Genomic DNA, 18,673 nt, shown 5'->3' with positions numbered 1-18,673 from the left:
TGCATGTGTGTGTGTGTGAGTGTACATGCGTGCACGTGCATGTAGTGTCTGATTATTTTAATTCTGAGCGTGGAACAGATTGAGATATACAGAAAAACAAAGGGGTTATGTTAAGACTGTCTGAAAGACTGTAGATTTTGTGTTATCCTGTTTGAAGTTCGAGACACTGACTTTTAAAATGTTTACAGTGTGAGAAGAAGCAAAAAGAATTATAACAACAGTGTCACCTTTTTAATTTCTCTGGTCAGCATGCATCGTTCAATCCTCAGAACCGTAGATATGTCAATATGCTCCCTTGAGATGGAGTTAAGCCAAGTTGTGAAACTATCCACTGTTGCCAGAAACAGGACCCAGGTGAATTTCAAAATATTAAATATCCTCTTGATGATATTGTCTAGGAGGAAGAAAAGCAACGAGATTTCAACGGAGCAAAATGCCATCAGCCATTTTGCCGTCGTGTATCACAGCGATGTTTAACCAAAGGCAGATGTGGTTTCAGACCTGCATACCCACTATGGCGTGAGGCGTGTGGCCCTCAGCATCATGGGGGGCATGGAGGACGGGCGGTATAGGAAGCTATGGGTGGGTCTTTCTACACACGCACTTGGTTTTGATGGCTGTATCAAAACCAAACTTGGATAGAATTTTTAATCCTTGGTCAAAACATCAGTCAGAATAGGTCCAGATACAGCTAACAGAAGTAGAGATCGCATTCCAAGAGATTTCTCTTGTTGACACAAGGGTGGAAACAGTTTGTATCTATCCAGGAAACGGGGTCCCTTCATGCTTTCGCTATACATTTCTTCTTTTCTTAAGTAATAATTATCGTTGGAAACAATTGATGTTTCGATGACTTCCCACTGCAGCTACATTTCAGTTAAATCGCCTTCAAGCTATTTTGGAAAGAGCTCAGTACACATACTAGGAGTATATCCATACTCCTGAATCATCTTCCTCATTCCTATTTAATTATACTGCGATGGGCTAACTATGGAATTCTGCACATGGGATCAGTCCTGTGCAAACCAGCAGGAGCTGTGAGATTCCTGATGTACTTGGGTTCTCTTCTTTCTCTGCGACCGTGATGTAGGGAGCCCGGGCAAGCTGCAGCTCGGTTCAGATTGGGACTGCGTGTGTGACATTATCTCAGGGCAACACGCATGTCTCTCTGGTTCCCTCACGGAGTTCTTTGGGAGCTCCCTGATCATTGCTAAGTTTGAGGCGGTCCCACATCTGTGGCCTGACTTATTTTAGGGCAGAATCAAAATCAAAGAGTGAAGATGGCAACTTAACTGCCTGCCCTACTCATTCGTTCCTGTAAGCCAGTGGGTTTTTTCAACTGGCACACGAGGAACCTTTCAAGCCATGCTGCCAAATTTTGAGCCCATGTGAATTCTTTTTTAATTTGGCATTAAAAAAATTTAGTTTTATTAGCGACTTCACACATCAGCTGCAATAAAGTGAACACTTAGTGAACCTCACAATGAATTACAAATTGTCTTCGTGTTTATTAGTAAAAACACAAAACACCACCACCACCACCACCAAGGAAAACAACTTGTATCCCTTAACCTTTCCCCACCAAAAAAGAAAAAGTAAAAAAACAAAAACAAAAACAAAAAAAAAAAAACAGACAACCAGATTCAACTGCCATAGTAAAATGAATTCATGATTCATGATTATAGCTTGTAATTCTCATTTAAAACCATGACTATAGCATGCAGAAAATTCGTGATTAATGATGACAGTCTGTAATTCTCGTTTAAAATCATGACTAGAGCATGCAGAAAATTCATGATTAATGATGATAGTCTGTAATTCTAGTTTAAAATCATGACCGTAGCATGCAGAAAAGGGCATTAGCCTTTATGGACTTATGTAGGATCCTTTTGCTGGACAGGATCTGATTGCAGGCCATACTGTCTCTATTATAACTCATCTTTTCTGGTGTGCTGTGTAAACAGCTGTAGACTGTTTGCATTGTCCATGAATGGGCACGGCTGGGTTTCCAATAAAACTATTTGCGGACAATGAAATTTGAATTCCATAATTTTCATATCTTTTGACTTTTTTAACCACAAAATGAAATCAAAATCAAAATCATCCTTAGCTAACAAGCCATATAAAAACAGCAGGCGGGATCTGACCCCGGAGGTTGTATAGTTTACCTAATCTCGAATCCAGCCAGTGCAATCAGATGTGACCCTTTCATGACTCACCACTAATCCTCTCTCTTTCTAAAGCCCACAGTCTGACTCAGCATTTAACTTTGTAATAGGAAAAAAAAAAAAAATGTTTGTGAATTGGGTTGCCTAGGAGGAAGGCAGAATTTCTCTCAGGGAAAGGTTTGCTCTGAAAAGGAGAACCATCAAAAGGAAGTTGAGCTAACAGCGGCGTGGCCTCGGGACAGAGTCCAGGCGGGCAAGGCAGAGACAAAGAAGTTGAACAGTTCTACCTACTGAAGGAACAGGGATCTTGGACTTGCCAGCTGGTACCTGGGGAAGAAAGCGGGAATGATCTAATGAGCCAGGCTCCAGAGGCACCAGCTGGGCAGAGACACTGAGGTAGGAGTAGTGATCACTGACTTTCCCTTTAAAGTTGTTTCCTGTCTCTGCTGCTCCCCTCCCTGCTCTCCCCCAAAGCCTCATTAAATGTTGTCAGACCTAACAGTCTTTCAAGAGGCGCACTTGAGGAAGGAAGGAAATGAGAGTATCCTCTGTTGAGCAAAGAAGCCCAGGAAGGGACCAGCAGCTACATGAAGCTGAATAGAGTGAGGTCCTGCAGATGCCACTGAAGAGCAGTTCTGAGCCAGAGGCAGCCAGGGACACCTATATTGTTGGGGGCGGCCCCCCCCCCCAGCCCGTTTTGGGTTTAATTTTGACCAAGATATGTATTTCCTACAGTGCTTTGGATGGAATCTGTAGTCGCTTTGTGTAGACACCAAAAGAGAGTCTGAGCCCGAGAGGCTGAGGGACTTGGAGGTTACATCTATTACTAAACTTAGCATCTTACATTTTCGACAATTTATTTTTTTCTCACATTCACAATTATTGCCTGAGAGGTGGTGATGATACATATGATTATTCCAGTTTTGCTAAGGCTGGTCCTGATGGCAAAACTAAAATTGCTGTGTTGGAGACACGAATAACATACTTTATTAACTTGGTGGTCACAAACTAACATGTGAGATTGCATTTTTAAGTTTTATTTATTTTTTTAGCCATAGGGGCAGTAAAGCATAATGGTTAGGAGCACACACTTTGGATTTAGATCTTTTGTGTTCACATTCCAACTCTACCCCTTGGTAGTTTTGTAGACTTGGCAAAGTTCCTTTCTTTCTCACCTTCTTTCCTTTCTTTCTCTCTTTTCTTTTACTTTTTTCTTTCTTACTTTCTTTCTCTTTTCTCTCTTACCTTTTCTCTTTTCTCTCTTTTCTTTATTTCCATCTATTTTCTTTATCTTCTTTCTCCTCTTTTCTCTCTCTTTTTCTTTCTTTTCTTCCTTCCCTTTCTTTTTTCCTTTTTTCTTTCTTTTTTCTTTTTTTTTCTTACATTCTTTCTCCTCTTTTCTTTCTTTCTTTCCTTTCTCTCCTCTTTCTCCTTTTTTTTCTTTCCCCTCCCTCCCTTCCTTCCTCTCTTTCTCTAGTTATTTTCTTTACAAATTTTTATTTAAATTCTAGTTAGTTACTAGACAGTGCAATATTGGTTTCTGGAAAGACTTGGCAAAGTTAATTAATCTTTCTCTGCCTCAGTTTCTTATCTCTTAAATGGGAGAGAGGGTTTTTTTTTGAAGTAAACAGTTAACATGCCTTGAAGCTCTTGGAAAAGCACCCGGCAAAGATGTGTGATCTAAAGTGTTAGCTACTATTACTCTATGAAGTTTTGCAGCAATAATAGAATTATCTGGCTTCACATATGTATGAGTGAAATAATCTGGAAATGGGGGTTCAGGGTAAAGTAACTGTGCCACAGATAGTGATAGACAGCCTTCGGGAAGTCTCATTTTGGGTCAGCAAATGGCGTCCTTGGCAGTATTTGTGAAAAGAATCAGAACGCCTCAAAATCTTGCCTGTAGATAAATAACACACACAAGAGTTCGAACCTGGGGACACAGAGGAAATGGCATGTTTATGGAACTGGAGAGGCATTTGAGTTTTTTTCAGTTGGGGGCTTTTGTTTTGCCTTTTTTTTTTTCCTTCATGGAGAAATCTTCCTCCCAGTCACATCTGACATGAAGCCCAAGTGACACCATGACTGAGCTAGACGTTAGAAGACATGGATTCTGTCACTGACTCCGTCACGTAGTAGCTGTTAGAGTCCTGAGCAAACTCACTGGGATTTGGTTTTCCCTTCATCAAGTGAGGACTTTGGCCTAAGTTTCCAGAGTACCTCTCCCTTCCCCAACTGTACTTACCTCTCACTTAACACATTCTATGTTCTTTAAAATTAATTGCCAATATCTTTTGTGCTTTTGTTTTGATGGCTTCTATGGGACATGTATAATGTGTTCCCCCAAGTCCCCTTTTATAGGTATTTGGATAAAAAAATTTACAAACTGACTCTAATCCAACATTTGAGCCAACAGTGTAAAGGTCAGATCTACCTTTAGGAGTCACTTTGAAATTTCACTAGAGATGAGATTTTATGACACATTGATTATTTAATCACAGTCCAGAAACAGTATTTGATTAATTGCTTTTAGGCAGCCTTCCACGACATACCTTCTGGGAAAGCAACATTTTCAAATTTCCCCCAGCTCATATTTGTCTTTATTTTTTTACCTGGTCCATCAGATTTCTTTTTGATTGGTTCATCCTCTCGGGCTTCCCACTCCACAGGACCTGCGAAGTGTGTTGAACAAACATGAGTTACACCCTTTTAGGGTAAATTAAATGTCAACACTACCCTCCTGGACTAAAAGGAATTTTGTAATTAAATCTAGAATATTCTGCCTAATTTAAGAGTTCTCGGGGGGAAAGCTGTAAGAATTCATAGCTCTCAGATTCTCTTTACTCCACTCCAGAATAAGAACCAGGTGTAACTGAGAATGACTAAATGATAATCCACTGGATAAACCCTGCCAGCTTCCCACTGTTGAATGGCCTATGAATTCCGGGTTTTTATATTTTTAATAGTTGAAAAAAAAACCCCAAAAGAACAATATTTTGGCATGTGAAAATGATAGGAGATTCAGATTTTAGTGAACAGAACCACACCCATATGTTTACATATTGTCTGTGGCTACCTCTACCCTACACTGGCAGAGATGTGTTGCCACGGAGACTTAGGATCTGCGAAACTTAAATCATTTACTTCCTATCTGTCTCATTACAGAAAAAGTGTGCTGACTCCTGAGACATACCATTAAATTTTAATTTTGAGCACCTCAGGGTAATGTTACATATTTTAGTGTGTCACCCCATAAAACGGCATTATAGGGTTTCATTTTATTTCTTAGTCTTTAATTCCAGGCTATGGATGTCAGATCTAGCAAATGGAAATACGCGACACCTAGTTAAATCTGAATTTAAGAAAAACAACATTTTTTTTTTTTAGTGTAGGTCTCATACAATATGTCCACATTATACTTAAGCTAAAAAAAATTATTTGTTGTTTATGTAAAAAAGAAAATCCAACTTTCACTGGGCCCCATGTATTTTATCTAATGGTACTAAAACCATTCACAATCTAACTTCAATTAATCTTTTCAAACTTACTTTCTATGCTGTTTTCCACTACTCTGTTTCACATCCTGTCTTTATCAACTAAGCTGACCTGCCCTTTAGTTTTCATACATGGCCTTGCTTTCTTCTGGCAGGATGTCAGGCTCTATTAAAAGAGTTTTTCATGAAGCACTGCATTCCTTAACACTCCCAGCTGTAAGTTCTCCTTTTTCCTTCTAGTCCCACACTATTTTATCTGTGCTTAATTTTTTAAGTGAAACTCTGCACTTTCTACACCATAAGGGATTTTCCCCTATACTTGTGTTCCCCATTTGTCAAGATAGAGGGTCTGGAGCCAGGATGCTTGCATGAATTCCAGACCCATCTGGATGGCTGTGTGACCTGAGGCCAGTTTCTTCCCTCTCTGGTACCTCATTTCCTCATCTGTGGGACAAGGTGAGTAAAATGCCTTGTACTGTTGTAAGGACAAATGAGCTACTGCACAGAAAGCACGTATGGCAACACCTGGCACTTAGGAAGGTGTGCTTCCTCTGTCTGAAAGTAATCTGGAAGAGATGAGCCCCTCTACCAAAGAAGAAGGGGCTAAATAAATATTTATTAAAGAAATAAATAAACATCTATTTCAGTCCCGGTATCTTCTAATTATTGCTGTTTTCAATCTGAAGGTCAACATCTGCGCATGGAATAGTCGCCATGACACAGAGCAATGAGATATTTGCAAGATGACTAAAAGACACATTTTTAGAGCCAGTCAATGAATTTTGTAAGCACAAATGTCTGAAAAGAGCAAATACAAGTTTGGAAAAATAAATGGGGTAGTGAGGGGAACTTGCAACACTAAATATTAAAACCTCTATAAGCTACTGAACTCAACAGATGACACTGACCCAGAGCTAGACAGTAGGATAGTGGATCAAAGTCCAGAGTCCAGCAACATACCAAAGAATAATTAGGAGCTTAATATTGACAAAAGTGGCATTTAAATTCACTCGGAAAAGGGAGGATCATGTAGTCAGCAGGGCTATAGCATAATTGCCTATCTATGTAAGAGTAAACAAAATAGATCTCTACTTCATGGAATAAAAATTCAACATGTAAATAGACTTGGGAGGAAATAAGGGAGACCATTTGTATTATATGTGGGGGAAAGACTTTCTTAAGCAACATGGAAACCTGGAAACTGCAAAAAGACATGGAGACCTCGTTGACATCACAAAAAATTAAAACTTGTTTAGATAATAGATACCATAAACGAAATCAAAAGATAAAAATTGGATGGGGAAACAAACTTGTAACACATGAAAAAAGGATACTATCCCTAACATATAAATAGTCCCTAAATTAATAAGGGCAAACAACCCAGTAGAACGATACTACAAAAAATGATAAAAATGTTTAAATCTTAGATTGGGAAGCAAAATGCCATGAAAAATAGAAAATAAAAAATGTTCAGTCGTATTAGTTAGGAAAGCTCAAATGAAAACAAAAGTCATTTGTCATCCCGAAGAAAGACCAACAGTAAAAAAAAAAAAAAAAAGTAATAACATCCTGTAGGGTAAGGGTACAGGGAAATGGACACTCCTATCCCTTACATGTAGGAGTATAAATTTCTAAAACCTTTTGGGAAACTAGATTAAAGTAAAAAAACAAGTCACACCCCCTAACTCAGAAATCCCACTTTTGATGACTTTTCTGTGGAAAGTCTGTGTTCTTTGTGGCTTTACACTACACACACACACACACACACACACACACATTCACACCCACATGTATGTATGACTGTATGAATTTCTGTGCAAGAATATCTATGATAGCATTATTCATTGTGGCAAAAATTTGAAAGCAAACTTAATGTCCATTAGTGATGGAATAGTTGAATAAATTATGCATATCCATATTGTAGAGTATTTTGCAGCCATTAAAAAAAGGAGGATATAGTTTTATAAATACTTAATATGAGAAATGTTTATGATACATTGCTAATGATTACCCCAGAGCGATTTGTATAGCACGGATTCATTTTTGAAAGTAAACAAAGGAAATGGTGCCTGCATATTTACACACACACATAAGTAAGGACTGGAAATGAACACTACATATTCTGAGGCTTTGGCACCTGTGGGGGTGGGTTTCCAAGGGAGATTCTGCATCTAGCTCTTGACTGCTTACTTGTTACATTGGCTGTGTCTTCATGTTGTCTTTCAAACCAATAAAGTAAAATCAAATTAAAGCTACCAGGAGGTAGCAGGGGGCAGAATGGTCAAAAAGGAGACAGATTGTGCAGTTAGAGTTCCATTAGTAATTATGCTTTTCTTTGATTTTTGAATACATTTTTAATTTCACACAAAAAATCGATGTATATGTTCTTTGTAATGAATCAAAATATAACAGATAATCATACCACTTAATCTCAGTCTCCTCACTCCTCCCCCAGAAGTAACCACCGTTAGTAACTAATAAGTATTCTTCCTGATCTTTCTCTTGCATTTATACACCGTTATATGCATGCATTAAAAATGCAAAATACTGTCTTGAGGAACGCTGGTTTCTGTTGTTTCATAAATGGTTTCATAATGTGCTGCCATTTGTAACACAGTACTTTTCATTTAACAGTATGTCAGGTTTAAAGTACAGCTGACCCTTGAACAACACAGGTTTGAACTGTGCAGGTCCATTTATACGTGGAGGTTTTTTTTTTAAATAAATACAGTAAAGTTCTGCAAATATATTTTGTCTTCCTTATGATTTCCTGATAACATTTTCCTTTCTCTAGCTTACTTTATTGTTAGAATACAGTATATAACATATATAACATACAAAATGTGTGTTAATCGACTGTTTATGCTAGCAGTAAGCCTTCTGGTCAACAGTAGACTATTAGTTAAGTTTTGGGGAAGTTAAAAGTTATACAAAATTTTTGACTGTGTGAGGGTCAGTGCCCCAACCCCCACATTGTTCTAGGATCAGCTATAATCCATCTCACTTTTTTAACTACTGAATAGAATTTTATAATATATAGTAACATAATTTACTTGACTCTTCTTTATGTAGGCATTGAGAATGCTTCCAAGTTTTTGTTATTAACAAAACAAATGATGTTTGATAGGTATTCTTAGACATGGGTCCTTGTGCACATGTGCAGATATTGCTTCAAGTTGAACCACACATCTAGAAGAGGGATCGATCTGTAGTGGGAGATGGACATTTAACATTTTTACAGATATCAACACATTGCTGTTCAAAGGGGATGCGCTACTCTACGACACCGCTAGTCATGTTATATGGGTTGTAACTCATACAAACACTTCTCTTCCCACTAACTCCAAATGGTGATGTTAACAAATTAACAAATGTTTGGGCTTTTCCCAATCCAATAGGTAAAGCAACAAAAACAACAACAACAAAACAACAGTATGTCAAAATATGGGTTGTGGTTCTCCTTCACTACTAAGTGAAGCTGAGCTCCTCTGTCTATTTCCATTTCCTGATCTGTGAATTGTTTTTCACATCTATTCGTCTATTGGGTTGAACTTTTCTTTTACTGCTTCTTAGAAGTCCTTAATATATCCAGAATACTATTTCTTAGTCTGATATATACAATGCAAATATTTTTTCTGAGTGCCCCACTTGAACTTTCACTCCACTTTTGGTGCTTAGCTGTAGCTTGGAGTTTTTCCCCTCTTTAGAAATGTTTTCCTATCGTATGTTTTCAAATGTGATGTGGAATATGGCATTGGTAGTTACGTTCCATTTTTGGTTCCTGATACTGTGTTTTTCCTTTTCTTCTTAATCAAACTTCCAAAGGTTTACCCATTTTACTAGTTTTTTCTAAGAACAGCTTTTCACTTAATGATAGATCTTGTCTTGTATTTCTTTTCTATAATTTAACATCTGTTTAAAACATTAATTCTTCCTTCTACTTTGAGTTTAATTTGTTCCTCTCTCTTATTTTATAAAATGTACCTTAACTTAAATTTACATTTTTATTTATTCCAAGGGTCAGACACAAGCAACGAAGGACAAGTAGAACTCTGTGCATTCCTCAGAATGTAAGAATGTCATTCCTCCAAAGCTTCTGTCCTTTGTGGTTCCCTTTGGGATCCCAGGGCCACAGGGACAGAGAGTGCTGGCTGGGCCCTGCACTCACTCAACACTCACCATCCCCAGATCCTTTTCTCCTTCTTTTCTGTTCTTCTCTTGCAGACCTTTTTTTCTCTTTGCGCCTCTGTCGGAGTGCTGTTTTAGGGTCCGTGATCCAGGCTTGATAAACAAACTGAAGGGAGAAAATTAAATTATTTTCTGCCTTTTTAATATTTAAATGAAAAGAAAAGGGACCAACACCAAGCTTCCTGACTTTTGGAAATATATACATATTTTTCTGCCAGCACAAACTAAATCTTCTGCTCCCACATCCCTCAGTATTCTCAGTTGACCTGTGCTATTTCCATGATCATGAAATAAAATATGAAAACAGATGTTGTAGGAGTGTATTTCATTTGGTATCACAGTCAGGAGATACTTTGGGTGACCATCATTCCCCCCAAGTCCCCATGTACCACTACCACTTGTGACAGTGACTGACTCTTTTGTATTACACACAATAGGAATAAGCTGGACCTCTTGCTAAGTGTCACTGGAGTGGTTTTCTCCCCTCACTAATAAACTTTGAGTCAAAAACAAAACATCGTTTACTCATTTACTTTGGGAAAAGAGTTTAGTACATCTGATGCCCTCCCTTGTGAAAAACAGCTATGACCAGCAACTTGAGAAAGGGTTCTGTAGACTGATTAGTATTTGGAGAGGAAAAATGAGTGCGCTTATTAAGGTTATAGAGTTATTCCGGAATGTTCTGGAAGGAAAACTGTGGTGACCTTGGTTGCCTTTTGTCATTTTCATTCAAGAGCTGAAAACGGTTACGTTAATATGATAAAACCGATAACCACCGCAGAGCAATGTTGAACAGTCCACCCACCAATAGTCTCCCAAATCATGCAGAAGGAACAAAAAGAAAACCCTGGTAAACAAAGTCAGCCATCTGTAATCAAGAAGCCAAGCAGGCATGCTCCTCATGCACCCACAAAGCCACCTGGGTCTCAGGGAAGCTGGGTTTTCTATTATGATGTTCAAGTTGGAGGGCTGTTTTGTGGGGGCACTTTGTAAACCGAGACACTTTCACTGTACTCTGTATGACTTTCAGATTTCAGGAATCCTTGGAAAACACAGTGTAAGCAAACCACAGGCATTGTGAGGTCAGTAAAAATAAAGAGGGACCCAACTTTTTGATGTATGGAAGTGTAAAAGTCATGGGTGACTAAGGAAGAGAGTTTCTTTTTTCCCAATGGTAGAAATCTGAATCTAATGGCAACTAACACAAGTGTAACATCTGTATTGTTTCTGAATAATAATAAATCCAAGAGGCAAAAAAATAATCCTATTTTCTGCCAAAAATGTATTTTGAGAAATGAACTGACACTGGACAAAGAAGGACCACATGAAGGAATTTATGGTAGATGTTTACTAAGCATGCTACTTGGGAACTCTATCAGAATATCTTTGGGGGTGCCTCGGTGGCCCAGTTGATTAAGTATCCAATTCCGGTTTAGGTCATGATCTCGTGGTTCGTGTATTCAAGCCCCACGTTGGGCTCTGTGCTGACAGCTCAGATCCTGGAGCCTGCTTCGGATTCTGTGTCTCCCTCTCTCTCTCTGCCCCTCTCCTGTTCATGCTCTGTCTCTGTCTCTCTCTCAAAAATAAACATTAAAAAAAAATTAAAAAAGAAGAAAGAATATCTTTGCCAAATATGTAAGTTCCCTTGCTTATTAAACCTGTCACCTACCAAAAAGAATATCTTTGAGGTTTAGTAAATTAATAAGCAAACTTGCTTCCACAAAATATTGATTCTTTAAAAAAAATCTGAACTGCTAGATGCAAGAAATTTTCAGGTTTAAGAGCAACATACAGTGACATTTTCTTTAAAAAAAAATGGGTTATGACCATATTGCTTTTAGATAATGCCAGAATCCCCAAGATAGAAAATAAAAGAGTAATTCAGGGTTTGTGAATGCATTAGGTATACAAGTTGGAGGAATTCTTTTATACTGGAGAAAAATGGGGAAGGAGGGTGAGAAGGAGGGAGACAAGGGTCATTTAGGACAGAATTGCAGAACTCTTGTAGATCGGGGAGTCTCATTAGGATTTTGCCTTATTGGGGCACCTGGGTGGCTCCGTTGGGTAAGCGTCAGACTCTTGGTTTGGGCTTGGGTCATGACCTCATGGTTTGTGAGTTTGAGCCCCTGCATCAGGTCTGTGCTTGGGATTCTCTCTCTTCCTCTCTCTGCCCTTACCCCACTTTTTATCTCCCTCTACTTTTCTCTCAGAATAAATAAACATAAAAAAAATAAAAAAAAAAAGATTTTGCCTTATTAAAAGGAAACTCCTGGTTCTACCTATAATTCCAAAAAATGAAGCTGTCTCACTAAGATGAGAATTTACATAATTCAAAGAAGGGGGAAAAAGAGAGGGGAAGAAAATCTTATGAGGAGTCCCTATTTGTAGGTAAATTATCTTAATGTTGACGTTTGGAGCTACAAACTCGGTATAGTGCCAGGAACATTTGATAGAGGGTCAGTCTGTTTCAGGAAATGGTGATGACAAAGTAGGAGGAAAAATCCCAATTCTTATTGAGTGGAGAAATGGAAGTTTCTTACTGAAACTTCTCAATTCTCACATTGCAGCCATAACCACTGTTCAAGTTCATGGGACACCCACACCACTAACCATAAGTACAAAAAATACAAGAAAATGTCCATAAATGACCTTTGGTTTCTTCAAATTGCCATTATTAGTCTGTATTCTCAACATTATCTTACATTCTAGTTACTTATTTATTCATTCATTCATTCATTCATTTATTCACTCATTTACTTTATCTTAAATTTTATCTTAAGTCTTATCATATGATTTTTATCTTAAGGTTATCTTACCTAGTAGGGGGGGAAATGAGATTCATTTTCCTGAAAATGTACTATGCAAAAAGCATTTAATTTTTCAAACAGGAGAGGGCTTTATTGAAGAGAATGGAGATCCTTAACGGAAATTGGTTAAATTTAATAAACTGTCCTTTGATTCATGTGTAACCCAGGACTTTCTTTATGTTGTCTGAAAGAAGCTGTTTTGTTTCTTGTTTTTGTTTTTAAAGTAAGACGGGGATAATTACATTGCAATCTTTCATATAAATTCTTAAATATGAATGGAGAGACTTATATGGTAGTCATAAAAGAGAAAAGAAAAAGAATCTTAGGGAAGTTAAAACATAGAATATTAAACTAGCAATCAGAACGCTGGCATTTTAAAGATGGGAGGAACCTAGAAGCTTAGACCCTCCTATTCAAGATAGACCCCCAGCTGTCTGTCCCCTGGGAGTTTGAGAGAAATACAGAATTTCAAGGACCTGCTTAATTTCCATAACCTGCATTTAAATAAGGTCCCAGGTAAAATGGGAGAAGCACTGGTCCCCCTCACTATCCAAACATTTGCTAAACACATGAGCATAAAGACCTGAGAGTTTAAGTGCCTGCCCAGACTAAGTGCACAGAACCAGCTTTCTATAAAGTACATGAACCGTAATTCATTATTTATGATTTTCAGTAATGGGTGGCTACCGCCCAGGTAGCTGGATACTTTCTGCTGTGCATTAGATTAATTGACAAATAGCCTCTTTGCAGTTTATCCCGCACTCTCTCTGGTGACATGGGCGTGAGAAACTCCACAGACCGTACATGGCAGCACGGTCTTGTGAGGAATTGTACCAAAGGCAGGAGAGTAAAACGGAAGACGATATCCGATTGAGGGTAGATGGAGACTTGAAAGGGAAGCCAACAAGAAGGTGGAGAAAAATGAGTCTTCTATTACCTTGGTCATAATTTTACCAGCTTTCTGAGAACGATTATCACACATTTTACACATCATGACTGACGCATGCAACCAGATGTGACCCTTTTCAAATGAGATGTGACGTAGGCCAAACTACAAGAAGGACAGAGTAGATACGTATCTGCATTTTCTCTCTCTATGTCTCGATAGGCTCTTGTGTCAACTGAAGAACAAGAATGAAATAGTAAGAAATTTGGCTTCTCAAAACTCTCCTTGGAAATGTTTCCCTAATATTTTAAGTTCTTATACTTCCTCCGTTGTACGACCTATAGAGCAGGGAAAATGCAGATGGAGGCGACAGGGATCTGCTTGTCTAAATTTCTACAGAGCGGAGGGTCACACACCACACGTCAGTGAAACATCAAATACCTTTGCAGCTCTGATTAAATACTGAAGAATAGTTTTGGGAAGTTTAATGACAGACTTTGGCAAGGCTAAAATGGCCGACGCAAACTTCCCAATAGCTCTCTACAAAGAAGGACAAAGCGAGAGTGATTAGTAGAAAAACATCAAAGACTAACAATTTTACATATGACGTCAGTATGAATTTGTCTCTACAGTTACATCAGCGAGCTTAAAACGTGCCCCATCACTGAAGCTGGAACAAATGTGCTTTGCTTGTCGGTTCGGAATAGGAAAATAGTCAGCCATTGCATGTAATCCATAAACACGGTGAGAAATGTTCTCTTCTTGGCTGAATGAGTGATGGTTATAAGGAAACTCATGAGAATAAAGATACACACGTCAGGTCATCGGTATTTGACGAGCCAGCCACACGCACAGACACCACCTTTAAGAGACACAACTCAAGTAGCGATGGGGCCAGTGAGGAAGCATCAGAGCAAGGTGGCTCCATAAATAATTTAGTTCTTCAATGTCGTTGGGAATACAGGGGTGGATGTAACCCTGCAGCTTGAGGAGACCCGGTCAGCAGAATGACAATGACCTTTTCATGGACACATCATGCGGCTTGATGGGTATCGCTCCATATGTCTTGGATTGTAATGAACGGGAAAGAACAGTCCTCACAAGTGACTCTTTGGTAAAAGAAATATATGCCAAGTTTTCACCCCATGTGTAACTCTACTGACAAGTCCTCATCGCTAACAAGCATTGCTTAGACAATCACTGGGTACACTGTATTAGGCTGGTGAGCTATGTCACCAAGAATGAGGTGGCACATTCTGAAAAGGAAAGGCAGCTAAGATGAAAAAATCAGGACTGTGCTGGCTGTTTTCATGACTGCAGTACAGTCTCAAACCTTTGACAACACAAATGAAATGGATTTGCAAAATCTGAGGTAACATGGAAGTGGCCATTGGTTTCAAAACAAAGCAAGTGCTTTATTTTTATGATCAACTATTTCACGTCTCAAAATGGGAAGTCTGCTCAAGCAATCCAGAGCAATGCCAGAGAAGTCTTCTTCACCTTCTACTTGTAACAGAAAAATAAAGTTCACCCAGGGAAGCTTTATTTTTGGTTTATAGCATCAGAAGGGTTTTCGATGCACGGGAGCAAACACCTGGTGGGAACGGTGTTCTTGAATGGCAGGAATTACACCGAAGCTGAGGGCAAGCAGCGTTACAGTTTAATGAGGGATGGATGATTTCAGGTGGAAATTAGAAGCTTCTGGAAGCTATAACACATGTGAACATGGCAGAAGAAGTCTAGGCCTGCATTCAAGGTCTGTCGGAAAGAAAAGCCCTTCAACCAGCAAAGGGCATGGTTTTCCCAACCCCAGAATTACCTGGAAAGCGGACCTTCTCGGAGGTTCTTCATCTTCCTTTTTCAGTTCTTCCTCTTCCTCCTCTTCACTATCCGTTTCAAACAAATAATAATCTCCACTCCTGACCACTAAGCAAAACAAAATATTTACTTATTTCTTGCAAGAGAGATGAGATCATTAAGGGCTTATTAGTGAACTGCCCCCCCACCGATATACACATTGTCCACAAAAGACCAGCAAGAGATGTTGGCAGGGGGGGAAAAACAAGAGATGAAGAGAACTCATTCTGGGCTAACACTACATGGTGTTGGTGTGGCCGGGTCTACAGAGCATGAGGCCTTGTCTATGCCATGTAAGAAAACTGGCCACTGCTGGGTTTATCTGATACTCTCTTCCTTCTTCGTTGTAAATTTTACACAGATAACACTGGATCAACTCTGCAGCAACCAGTTTTGTTACCAAGATGGCCAAAATAGTGGATGGAAAACGGTTACAGTTTCACAACTCAGACCAGTCGGCAATTTGGGTCCTTTAGACGAGGCCAAAGTGAAGTAGAGGATTTGGTGTTGTCTGAATGGGTCCGGCGTGTGGTAGAGACGCCAATTAGGCTGATTCAGGACCAAGAATCGGCATCACCGACTTCGACTTCACTTTACACTCTGCAGACCTGGCTGCTCCGCATGTGACACAGGGGACAGAGCATACATGGCAAGACATTTGAAAGAGTTAAACAAACACAAAAAACATTCCCCCGCCCCCCCCCCCCCCCCCACACACAACACACACACGCGTTGCCACAAGGAGGAAATGGGCAGGTAACATTAAAAAAACAAAACAAAACAAAAAAACCAACTACAAAAACAGCACCACCACCACCACTCTGGCTGTTTCTACAAGTAGCACAGGACAGACTGAGGCACGGCAGACATGGCCGATATGGTTTAGCGCTGTTGGGCTTCTGGTCAACAAGGAACTCCAGCTGCTCACTGAAATGTGAGGAGAACCATACTGACCAGAAGACACAAAGCACAGACAGTCTGGATAGTCCGTGCCTTGCCTTGCCTGATCTTCTCCCTGCAAGAACATATTGCTGTGTTAAAAGGAGCAGAGGAAGCTGAAATGTCCAGAGACTTAAAGAAATTTGAGAATCCCATCTTTGTCGGCTTGAGCGTTACGTTAAGTTTATCAGAGAAAAGAGACCCAGTGTACGTATTGCCGATGCTACAAGAACTGTACCATCATTGCGGGGGAAAAACATAGTAGCACTTTCAAGGTACATTCAAGTTTTCAAATGCTGAGGTGTCTTTTGGACGACATAACATGATGTCTTCCGTGATCTTTTGGATTCGTGCGTTGTAAGGTAATGGAACACCTTGGCTTGTTTAAAACTAGTTGCGTGACCATCACTAAACATGGCCAGAAGGAGGTAATTTTGCCCAACGGTTTCAGACCGTATCTGAAGCCTCCATCCGTGAAGTTGCACACGGAATGAATTGGGCCTTATATCCTTGAACAGAAGCACTGTAGTTTGTTATTTTTATTTTGAAGAAAGAACCAGGCCCAGAGTACTGGGTCCAGGCCTGAGGGAATAAATGCAATACAACAGAAGGTAAGAATAAGCAAGAACAAACCAAAGTCACAGCATTACGTTTGACAGTGAGGAAGACCATTAAAGTAATGCCTTCAAGTAAGCTCAGACATTTGCAGGAAAGTTACATGGACTCTATGTCACATGGTCATTTGGTAAAAAACAGAGTATTACAGGATTGAGCATTTTACCCTCATTATAGGCTCTAAAATCAACAATAGCTTCAACTGTATTCAATCATACCTTCTGTGACTTTTACTCGTGTGGACACAGTGAGCCCAAACGGTTTTCTTCTCAAGCAGTCACAACATCGATTTGATCATTTTAAAAAAACAAACTATCAATTTGTATGCGAGAAGTAGAATTGACACATTAAAAAAAAGAAGGAAATGCTTAGGAAAATCCCCTATTCGTTTATGAAATGTTACTGAGATAAAAGTACGAAAACAACAGAGAGTGTTTTCTTCGGTGCTATCTGCTAATAATAAGGAGAGAAGCTCTTACATACACATTTGTTAGTTCAGAGAGCGATCCTGCCCCCAGCTTGTGTCCAGAAACATGTGGATATTGATGTGATTGCTGAACTGAGTGCGAAAATAACTTTTAAAACCTATCACCTGTATCCCCAGAAGCCCGGACCTCTGTTTCAGATATTTAACAAGAGGAAGGTACTGAATTGGCATGGAGGCATACTACCTTGGAATGGAAGGTATCATTGAACAGCAATAATGCAATCGCATGTGTGCACATAGGTATGGAAGTGGAAGATTGGCCACCTACAGACTATGTTAAGATCTTGACTGCTTGCCAGTATTATGAACAACTTGGCCATATCACTGTATCATCTGTAGACTTACACAAGGGTATTCAACTACATGTATTCTCACACTCCGCACCTGTAAGGAACCATCTAGGCAAAAGCCCAGTGACTCAAGAGATTGAAATAAGGGCTTTTAATAAAGTGCTTCCAGATCTAAAGATAACTTTTGGAACTCATGGCCTAAGAAATAATCCACAGAGTCATTCCTTTCCTTTCCTCATGAGCTGGTAAAAGGAAATGTATTTTGCGGAAAAATTTTAACACCACGGTCAGAATCTGATTCCACACCATGAATTACACACATTCCTGCATTATTGCACCAAGAGGTGTTGTAACAAGGCACATTTCATTTAATACCAGTCTTCAAGAACTCGATATAATGAGGGTGAAATGAATCAGAAAACTAAAGTCAATAACCTTCATAAGCAGTTCTTTTTCAGTTATTACCAACTTGTAAGATGATTATCGAAGACCATATCCAATTCCTTCCAAAATTCAATGTTTAGACGAGAAAAGGAAAGACAACTACAATTGCAACGGGAATTTACCCCAGGTGAGAGAGAAAACATTCAGTAGGACACAATGTCGAAATGGATAGGTCTGTCTAAACTAGCAAAGGGCCCTTTACAAACAGAAAGATAAGCACAGTTTTCTTGTGACTTGATAGAAACAGGCTTACAGTGTGCTGCATTACTGGATCGTTAGCATGACGAACATGCCAATGAACAAAAGATTCAAGAGTCACACAGAATTTCGATGTGAATCTTTGTCTTTTGACTTGGCAGCAGGTGAAACAAAACTCATTGAAAGTCATGTTTTTTTTTTTTTCTTCCCTCACATAATGCTATAAATTCAATGTTTGGGATTAAATTTAGTATCATTCAGGCAGGTTGAGCAAATTTTGAATTAATACTTCCTTAAATC

The 18,673-nt window shown here is 39.2% G+C and overlaps 1 protein-coding gene across 1 annotated transcript in view; it reads right to left on the bottom strand.

Moving 5' to 3' along the window:
• Positions 1-18,673, bottom strand: part of PIEZO2 (piezo type mechanosensitive ion channel component 2) — a 456,739-nt gene that overhangs the window by 44,783 nt on the left and 393,283 nt on the right. The window contains 4 exon segments of the mRNA XM_040479417.1: positions 228-394; positions 4,781-4,840; positions 9,842-9,956; positions 15,363-15,469. Coding sequence (XP_040335351.1) covers positions 228-394; positions 4,781-4,840; positions 9,842-9,956; positions 15,363-15,469 — 449 coding nt within the window.

The sequence above is a fragment of the Herpailurus yagouaroundi genome, unplaced genomic scaffold, assembly GCF_014898765.1.
Source record: "Herpailurus yagouaroundi ecotype Mexico unplaced genomic scaffold, PumYag 142, whole genome shotgun sequence".
Taxonomy (NCBI): Eukaryota; Metazoa; Chordata; class Mammalia; order Carnivora; family Felidae; genus Herpailurus; species Herpailurus yagouaroundi.
The sequence above is the reverse complement of the archived record's forward strand: the minus strand, read 5'-3'. Positions and strand labels throughout refer to the sequence as shown.